At 38.2% G+C, this 10481-nt stretch overlaps 1 protein-coding gene across 3 annotated transcripts in view; it reads left to right on the plus strand.

Moving 5' to 3' along the window:
* The window catches only part of Slc31a1 (solute carrier family 31 member 1), a 33891-nt gene extending 23410 nt beyond the window's left edge, over positions 1-10481 (plus strand). Inside the window, exons 3-6 of one of the 3 annotated variants that reach the window (XM_042695631.1) lie at positions 5444-5591; positions 6147-6219; positions 7834-8002; positions 9462-10481. In XM_042695631.1, the coding sequence (XP_042551565.1) occupies positions 5469-5591; positions 6147-6219; positions 7834-8002; positions 9462-9663 (567 nt within the window). In that variant the 5' untranslated portion in view covers positions 5444-5468 and the 3' untranslated portion in view covers positions 9664-10481. Of the gene's footprint in view, positions 1-5430; positions 5592-6146; positions 6220-7833; positions 8003-9461 lie in introns of all 3 variants that reach the window. The other 2 variants (XM_042695621.1, XM_042695618.1) reach the window with 2 other exon arrangements.

A 10481-nucleotide genomic window follows, 5' to 3' on the forward strand; every position in this document is an offset into this window, starting at 1 on the left:
CCACAGCTCCACTTGTGCCTTTTTTCTGGTTAACTGGAGATAAGAATCGCTCAGATGTCAGCCTCCTGAGCAGCTAGGATTACAGGCATGAGCCACGTCTGCCAAATTTGTGCTTGGTTTTCTTTGAAAGGAAATTTTGTAGGCTATTTCTTATTATGCTAAAGATCTAGGAAGTTTTCTGTGCTAGCAGGAGGAATTATTACATCCCTGCTGATAGCCATCTTCTGGTATGAGACAAATCAAGACAGGCAAAAGAAGAACTTGAAAGTGGCCTTAGTTAGGAGACAAAAAGCTGTTGATTAATGCCATCTCCTACAGAGTTCACTCACTGGACTTTCCTTATTCAAGATCTTTTTTACTATAATAATCCACAAAATAATAATAGCTTCCATTTTGTTATATACTTCACTAGATGCTTTATGTATATTACCTCATCTAATGCTCCCAGCAGCCCTTCTCCATGTTCAAAAGACTGGAAGTCAGTTCTAGAAAAGCTCAGTAACTTTTCCTGGGTCAATCATAGCATCTTCCAAATTCTTTGATGGATGTTTTCCTGTTAAATTAGTTCTTCATTACTCCATTATCTAATGTAAAAGTGACTGGATCCCTCTTGGATTCTATTCAAACTAGTTTATTTCACTTGGCAAAGATGTAAATGAAAGTACAGTATTTCTATCTTACCTAGTTATGAACTCAATCTGGTAATACAATAGTATAGGTAAACTTTATCAGAAAGTCAAGAATACTAAGAATTTTTCTTTTGTTTTTCAATTCAATCCATGAGTTATTTATTCAAGGTTTTTTTGTGTTGTTTTTAAATGTCTTCTTTACAAATGGTCTGTAAACTTCATGAAGCAATAGAATAGTGGAGGTTTAGCCTGGTATTAGCATATGTCTATAGATTGTACTTAAGGAGGAAACCCAGTGAATATCACTTGTCATTACTTTTCTTCAAGTTCTTTTTTTTTGGGGGGGGGTCCAGTTGTGGGCCTGAACTCTGGGCCTGGGCGCTGTCCCTCAGCTCTTCAGCTCAAGGCTAGCGCTCTACTACTTGAGCCACAGTGCCACTTCCGGCTTTTTTCTTTTTGCTTATGTGGTGCTGAGGAATCGAATCCAGGGCCTCATGCATGCAAGGCAAGCACTCTACCACTGAGCCACCTTCCCAGCCCTCTTCAAGTTCTTTTAATGATCAGTGCTTTACTTGGTTTAATAAAGATACAGTCCAGCCACTTTGTGGACCTTGAGCCCAGTTCTCAGAAAGAGGTGAAGGTGGAGCTTAAATCAGAGAAAACAGTTCTTAGAGAGCAAGTCAGATTGACTCTAAAGTTCAGAGAAAGTTGAATAAGCCAAAGATAGAGCCCATAATTTCTCTGAAGTCAAACCAATTCAGATTACAGTATTGCTATGATCCTGGCCTTTGACCTATTTATATCAGTATTTATTTATTTTTTTCTGAGCTTGGGTCATTGTAGATTAGAGCCATTGAAGTAAATGTGAAAAACAACAATGCTAGTTTACATCCTGTAAATAGAATTTCTGTTCTACAGGGAATGGTAGGTGTGTTTGCTTGTTTTAGAAGTTGGGTTATTCACATCCATACAATGAGACAAAGGAGGATATTCTTAGGAGAGGATCACAAAGGCTCAATAACTATGTGCATATGATCATATAAAATGATGTTTTTTTAAATGAACTCCAAGAAATGGAAATGAGGTTTGTTGTTACTTTGCTTTTTTTTTCTCCTTTGTTGCTGTTTTTTAATTTTTTGTACCTTTTGTCTGGTAAGTTAATCTGCTTTGGGGAGAGTAAGGGAGAACACAGAAAAACTGGGAGAAAACAAGGGAAAAGGTGGCACTGTCCAAAAAGAAATGTACTCATTACCTGAATTATGTAACTGTAACTACTATGTCACCTCTACAATAACAATTTTAAAAAGGAGAAAATAAAGAAGTTAGGTGATTCAAATACATGTCTCTGAGCATCCAAGTAATCAGAGAAAAAAATTTAGTCATTATTTGTTCTCGTGTGTGTGTGTGTGTGTGTGTGTGTGTGTGTGTGTGTGTGTGTGTGTGTGTGTGTGTGTGTGTGTGTGTGTGTGTTACTTGGGCTCAAACCCAGGGTTTTGTGTAAACCATGCAAGCATTTTACCTTATTACACTAAGGTACATTACCACCTCTTACAATACTTAAACAATTTTTCTCCATTGTAATATCACTTAGGTTTGACATAGTCTGTAGAATTTTTCTTAGAAGGGCTTTCCTCACCTTCCCCTCCAGTACTCAGGATGAAATCCAGAGCCTTACATAAGCTAAGCAAATGCTCTATTGCTGAATTACAATCCCAGTCCAGATGAGGCTTTGAGTGAACATAAGGATTTATTAGGATTGATTTAAGTTTAAGCTACAGTGTATGTGTGTATGTTAATTTCCACCAGATTTATTCCTTCCTATTCAGATACCATTGTAAGCCTTGCATAAGATTCTATTACTGAAGTCCATTGTCTCTTGACAAGGAAAGCAAGTAGATTCTCTTCCTGATCTATTTCCTAGGATGTTTGGATGTGAAATGTATCCTGTACAGGTGACACTTCAAAACAGGTGCATAGTTTGAAAGTATTCAAGTTTGAATATATGAATTCTTGAGTTATTGATATGTCTGAAGAGCTTTTATAATGTATTGTCATTGAACAGCTTCCTCTAATTAGTAGTACAAAGACTGAACAAATAGAAACCTCTGAGTCTTTGAAAATTGTGAATAGGAAGAATGTTGAAGTTAACAGAAATCAAAGACACAATTCAAATAATTTGTGGTGCTGTGTTTTTACTTTTGAAATGAAAATTATGACTGTTGCATTTCTCCTAGCTTTTAGCCTTGAAGCTCTTAAAAGATAATGTCTGGCCATTTCTGTGTCTTTCTCAGTCTCTTACAACAGAAGGCATTTAGTAAATATTCACTGCCTCTATGGAATAAGATTATCCTTTATTGTTTTCTAATGTTATTATTATCATCCAACCTTGCATTGGAAGAGAAACATAATCTGTAACTTGTATTTCAGTCTCTTTATGCAGATGTGTTAGTTGTTGATTTCACTTTGCTTGCTTGCCTCAAAAACATAGTTTGTGATTGCTAAGATATCAATAACCTCTCCACACCACTAATTTCCTCTTTGAAAACTGCTGCCCATTTACCCATTGGTCACTGTGTCGCCTAAGCTGGTCTTTTAACTCCTGCCCTCCTCTCAAACTCTAATTTGCAAGCTTTCTAATTTCATTTATTCTATTATTTAATGTTTACAGCAAAACCTTTTTTTTCTTTTTTTAAATTTTTATTTTTTTATTGTGAAAATACTGTACAGAGGGGTTACAATTACATGGGCAAGATAATGAGTACATTTCTTATCAAGCATTGTAGCCTCCTCCTTTATTTTCCCTTCCCATCCCTTCCTATCCTTCCTCCTCCACCCCCCTACCCATACAGTGAAACCTTTTGTGGACAAAAATATTTATAGTACCAGATTGGCTAGTTGTATAATTTTCAAATAGTATAGTATCTGGCACAAAAGTTATTTGAAATTAAAAGAGGAACTTTGATTATGTCTAACTGATGTTTTGCTGGAAATAAGCATCTTTGATAAGCCATAGCATCTGGAGTAGTTTAAGAAGAAAAAAATAGATTGCTGAATATTTGTATTCGTGAGTTAGACTCATGGCTCCCTCACCCTGGAAGCTTCCTGTCTAACGTGACTTTAGCCAAAAGCAGTGGCTCAGGCCTATAATTCTAGCTGCTAGAGATCAGAAGGATTGCATCTAGAGGCAGCTGGGCAAAAAGTTCACAAGACTTCCTTCTCAACCAATAGCTGACTATGGTGGTGCATTGCTGTCATCCCAGTTACATTGGAGCCTCAGGTCAAGTGGCTTGTAGTTTCATATCAGCCCGGGCAAAAATGTTTGAGAGATTCCCTATAATAGAAGAAGCTGGGTGTGGTGGTGTTCACCTCAATCCAGCTATGGTGGGATGCATGAAATAGGATTATGGTGTAGGCAAGGGCCTAGATAGAAGCAGAACCCTGTCTCAAAAAGTAAACATTGTGAAAAAGTGCTAGTAGCATGGCTAAGCAGTATAGTGTCTGCCTAGCAAATATAAGGCCCTGAGTTCAAATCTCTGTTCCAAATAAATAAATAAATGTTTTCCTACCTCATAGTAATACTTCCACATTACCCTGTTTATTTCACTTCATAGCACTAATCACAATATGAAGTTGTTCTGTTTACTTCATAGTTTCTCTTATCAGGCACTTTGTCTTCACTGTTAAATTACTGGTTTTTAGATCAATGTTTGACTCATAATAATAACTGCATTGAATAAAAAATTCTTCATTGAATAAATGATGAGAAATATACTTAGACTCATGAACAGGAATACCTATTTTTTGTTCTTTCTTTTGAAACAGGGTCTTGTTATATAGCCCAAACTGACCTTGAACTCACAATGTAATCTAAGATGGCCTCTTAACTCTTCATCCTTCTGCCTGAGCCTTCCAAATGAATGGGATTACCAGTATGCACCACTACACCCAGATCCTAGTTAACATTCACAGCTACTTTTTCTTCCACAAATTAAGAGTTGAGAAATGTATAAGCAGATTCTGTGAATACCTCCCTCTCTATCCACACCTCAACTTCCCACTCTCCTGCTCCCAACTCCAGTTATTGCTCTAAGGTTTATGTCCCAGGCTGACTTCTACAATAAAGTATTAATGTGCTAGTAAAGACACAAGGCAGAATACGCACTGTCTAGACTTAATTTAATAAAGAATATCTAATTTATATGTTGCTTTTCACGTTCTTGACTCAAATGTCCTGGTAGGATTGAAATTATACCTAAAGTCTGAGCACATTACTTGCCCAGGGCAACAATAGACCTTTTTTCAAATTTCAATTAGCTGAAGCTAGTTGTCCTATAAGTTACAATGTAATCTGAAAATCCTGATTAAATACAGGCCATCCCAATTAGGTGAATTATCTGAAGTACTGGCTTTTTATCTACTGACATTTATGATTAGAAAGCCTTAGAGAAATTAGATTTCCTTAATGGTATCCATTGGTACATTATTACAAATGATCTTTTTCCTACAACCCATTCTCCTTATCTCATATTCAAATCTGAATGTATCTTACAGGAGCAGTTTGGCAGAATGAGTGTGGGTTGGTTATCTAAAGTCCTGCTATAAATCCTCTGTCCTCATTTCCCAACATGATCCCTATTGGCCCACATTACTTCTCTTTCCATCTATAGATCACAAACAAACAAAATAAATCTAAGTGAAGATTCTAGCAGATCATTCATTTGTTGGGTAAAATTCTGTATTGAAAAAGTATTTAACTGTTTTTACTATTTCCATATACTTATTTATATCATTTCTTTTCTTCAGAGACTCTCCAGCTTATTCTCATCTTTTCCTGGCAAAATGGATCATTCCCACCATATGGGGATGAACAGTATGGACCACAATAGTACCATGCCCCCATCTCACCATCACCCGACCACTTCAGCCTCACACTCCCATGGTGGAGGAGAGCACAACATGATGGTGAGTGTTGGGGGAGGATAAGCAAAGGCCCTTTCCCGTTCACGTAGACAATAGAAGTAATGGAATTGTAGCACTAGAATGTTATTGTCATTAAAGGTCAGCTTTCCAATGAAGTAAAAACCAAAGTATATTAAGGATAGACAGCTAGACAGACAGATCAATCAATCAATATATAGATAGTGTATCTCCAGACAAGTCAAGCAATTTACTTATGTTCATATGGTGAGTCTGCTATAGAGTCACACCAGAACCATGGTTTCTAGGGTTCTTTGTTCTCTAGTTTGCTTCTTTGGAGTTTGCCCTTTCCTGAATGAAGTGTTCAGGTCTTTACACTTCATTTGGGAAGAGAAAAAAGACGTAAGGTGCTCTTAGGGGCCAAGAGAGTAGTATTCTTACTCAGTGCCCATGGTAGAAATGCTGATATGAAGAAGAAAGTCTCCCCTTAACATCTTAGATAAACCTATTTTGCCTTTAAATGTGCCAAAGCTTTTTGCTTGAAATTCTCATTTAGAATATGCAGCCATCTCTAACTGACTTACTTTGGTGTTCTGGCAGCGTATGACCTTCAACTTTGACTTAAAGAATGTGGAACTATTGTTTTCCGGTTTGGTGATCAATACACCTGGAGGTGAGTAATCCATAAATGGTGACAAAAAATTTAGCAAGCCATATCTATCTCTTCCTGTCATAATTATTGAATCATTATGGTCTTGATATATCACCATCATGGATTCTATTCCTTAAATGGAAGGCAGGATATCTAATACTTACTTTGGTCCTCTGCTAAATCTCCCTTAATTAGTATGTATATATTCTAGAACTCTGAAAAGCCATTTAAATACCAGATAGAAATCTTTTGCAATCCATTTTCTTTCATTCTTTTCCAGAGTGTTTCCTTGTTCAGAACATAAGGTGTTGGTCCTGGACCTAATACTACAGTCACATTCATATACTACAAAGTACATATACATATACATATACACACACATATACTACAAAGTAACTACAGGTTAAAAAGCACTCATCTAAGCAAGGTAAGGGGTGGCATTGTCCAAAAAGAAATGTACTCTTTACCTGACTTATAACCATTATAATAACAATAAACAATTTTTTAAAAGATATAATCCAACTAGTGCCCAGCATAAAAAAAAAGCACTGATTCTAATATAATCCTATTGTATAAATAAAGTTTCAAGTGTTGAAATGACTTGTCCTGAATTACACAGAGCTAGGACAATGGTCTGCATCTTATGACCTTATCTAGACCATTGCTATTGGTGTATGTAAATTATGATACACGAAGTTCTTGGTTCTTGGCATTGAATTCTTTAAATTCAAATTGCCAGGCTCAGTAGTCAAGTGGGCCACCTTTGGAACCAGACATATAGTATTTTGTCTTGAGAAAGGGGGAGCATTTAGCTCAAACAGCTTGTTAAATTAACACCATGAATATGTTCTTATTATGAACACTTCACATTGTGAAAGACTTAGCATGGAAATGCCTGTTCATGATATGTAGCCTGAGCCAGGCAAAGATGTCTCAAGCTTGTTCCTACTTTGGAGGCAGAGCCTGGGGGACCATACTTCGAGGCCAGCCCAGACAAAGAGAAATTTACAAGATTTTACCTCAGCCAATGTATGGGTTCAGTGCTGCATGCCTGCCATGTTGTCACCAGCAACCTGGGGAAGAACAAAGAATACAGTCTAGGCATGAAGTGAAACCTTACCTCAAAAATGACCAAGGTTAAAAAAGGGACTGGAGACATGGCTCAAGATGGAGAGCTCCTTCCTTCTATGCACAGGCCCTGAGTTCAGTCCCTAGTATTGAACTTAAAAGTAGTTACTCTTCTTTTCCATATTCTACATTGTGTATTTGAATGGAGCAGAGCTAATTTAATGAAATTAGGCAACAAGATGAAAAGGTTATTTGAGATAAGTTCTTATATCTTAATCAGAAAGTAAATGGATTCTTCAACAGAAGCTATGGTAACTAAAAACATCTCACTTGTTCTAACCAGGCAGGTAAAGAGGTAACAATACAAAAGCATTTTTTTTTTTAATAATGGCTGGAGGTGTGACTAAAGTGGCAAACCACTTACTTGCCTTAACAAAAACCCTAGTACCACCAAAAACAAAACAAAACACACCTGAAAGCAGAACTTTATCTGTATCGTCTTTCTTTCTGAATTATATACTGGCTAATGATCTTGACAGTGCTACTATCTTTTCCTCCCCTCCTTAGAAATGGCTGGAGCTTTTGTGGCTGTGTTTTTACTAGCAATGTTCTATGAAGGACTCAAGATAGCCCGAGAGAGTCTACTGCGAAAGTCACAAGTCAGCATTCGCTACAATTCTATGCCTGTCCCTGGACCAAATGGAACCATCCTTATGGAGACGCACAAAACTGTTGGGTAAGAAGCTTGAACAGATCCAGAGAAAATTTCTAGAGCCTTGGCTTTGTTATTCAGGAAAGATCTGTTTTATTAGTAGGCCTCTTCCTGAATTCTATGCAGCCTCCAGCAAAACTGTCTGGAGATTTGGGATTGTGGGTTATTTTTTTGTGTGTGTGGTTTTTTTTTTTGTGGGTTTATTTGTTTGTCAGTCACGGGACTTGAACTCTGGGCCTGGGCACTGTCCCTCAGTTCTTCAGCTGAAGGTTAGCACTCTACCACTTGAGTCACAGTGCCACTTCCAGTTTTCTGAGCCATTTATTGGGGATAAGAGTCTCACAGACTTTCCTGCCCAGGCTGGCTTTGAACCACGATCCTCAGATCTCAACCTCCTGAATATATAGGATTACAGTCGTGAGCCACTACCACCTGACTGTGGGTTATATTTATTCTGGGTGTATTTGGCACTTGGAAAGAAGATAAGGAGTCCATATTTTAAAACATTTGCCTATAGGTAAAGTTAAGAATTTTCAGATCAAGGTATAAAAGAATGGTATAATACAATTGGTCCTTTCTGTAAAAAGTTTGATCCAGCCAAATCTAACCTCATTTTATAGTTTGCAACTATGCTAGTGTCAGTGTTCTAAGAAAATATTTGAATGATTATTACTTTACCTACACATCAACAATTTTTTTTGAAATTTGGGATTTATAGAAATGTAAGTCTTTAAGGCTGGGACTATGGCTCTGTGGTAGGGTGCTTACCTAGCATGCATGAAGCCCTGGGTTCAATTCCTCTATACCACATACATAGAAAAAGCTGGAAGTGATGCTGTGGCTCAAGTGGTAGAGCACTGCCTTGAGCACTGCTGAAGGACAGTGCCCAAGCCCTGAGTTCAAGCCCCAGGACTGTTAAAAAATAAAAATAAAAAAGTAAATCTTTAATAGAAGTGTAGGTCTTGAGCCTTAAGAAACCATATAGGCCAACATCCTGCTTTCAGGCAAACAGTATTACTTATTCTTAGTGAGGCCAAAATACTTGTTGAGTTTCTCAAGAGTGACACAAGCGATGAGTAGTTGGGTCTCCTGATCACTAGTTAAGTCATTTCTTCTACAGCACCTAACTCTCAGACTGAATTCCATTCTATAGAATGTGAGCTTTGAAAGTGTTCAGGCAAATCAGTGTGGGAAGATTTAGGGTTTCCCTTTCACAGCCAAAGTAGAGATAAGTCAAGATTACTTCACATTTTCCTCTTCTCCCCAGAAGGGCACCTGCCTCCACCTGATATAGGACCAAATAGGGCCAATGCTTATAAACCTCACAGCCCCATGGTGCCTCATTTCAGGAGCTGCTAATCATTCATACAAATGCAGTGAGTTGCCGGGTAGCTGTGAGGAAGTACAGTTGAGGCTGTGCTTATGGCTGCAGCTGCTCACCACTTCTGATCTGCACATGCTCAGAACCCTGTTTACTCCTCAGGCAACAGATGCTGAGCTTCCCTCACCTCCTGCAAACTGTGCTGCATATCATCCAGGTGGTCATCAGCTACTTCCTCATGCTCATCTTCATGACCTACAATGGCTACCTCTGCATCGCAGTAGCAGCAGGGGCTGGAACAGGATACTTTCTCTTCAGCTGGAAGAAAGCAGTGGTAGTGGACATCACAGAGCATTGCCATTAATGCCAGACTCCATGGTGTGGCCTTACCAATTGCAGTGGGAAGCAGCTTGAGTTGGGAAGACATGATTCCTGCTCCAGTCATCCCTTCTCACTCCTCTCTCTTTACACACACATCTGCTGAGTAGAGGTTTAGTTTACAGTCTCCAAGGTAAAGTGATGTTTTTCAGTAAGCTGAGATTCCCATTTCTCTCATAGTGAAGCCACCCATGAGATGTCATCTCCTCCCTCATCATCCTAGATTGTTGGCTAATCCAAGTAGCTTTCTAGTCAGTGACTTGATTATCTGCTGCTTTTTAATCTTCTGGGTTTTCTTTAACACAATATGTGAATTTGATGGGGGTTGTTTTGTTTTTTGTTTCCTGGGTCAGTAATGAAAAGGGATTAACTTCAACCAGGATTGATGATAGTGAGAGACATTCTTGCCCAACTCAACCCAGGACTCAAATGTCACATTAGAACACAAGTTCCAAGTGGTAAAGTGTCTGTCTAGCAAGCCCAAGGCCCTGCATTCAAGCCCTAGTACTGCCAAGGAAGAAAGGAAGGTCCAGTCATTGTACTCAGTGAGTGAAAAATACATTGTGCCTTTCACTAGGCGTGATGTGTTACACCAGAACCTTTGCAGTGTGTGGAGGGGTGATTGGAGACTAAATGTAGGCCTAGAGCTTGTTGGGTTCTGTATTTTTGGGTTGCTCATCAACTTGTTTTCCCACCTGATATTTTGACATTTTGATTAGGATAAGCTTTCCAATCAGAAAGAAAAAGACAGTCCATTTGAGAAAATAGAAATAGGTTTTTAAAAATAAAACTATTGTCATTTTA

The sequence above is a fragment of the Dipodomys spectabilis genome, unplaced genomic scaffold (genome assembly GCF_019054845.1).
Source record: "Dipodomys spectabilis isolate Male_0828 unplaced genomic scaffold, ASM1905484v1 ptg000006l, whole genome shotgun sequence".
In the NCBI taxonomy this organism is placed as follows: Eukaryota; Metazoa; Chordata; class Mammalia; order Rodentia; family Heteromyidae; genus Dipodomys; species Dipodomys spectabilis.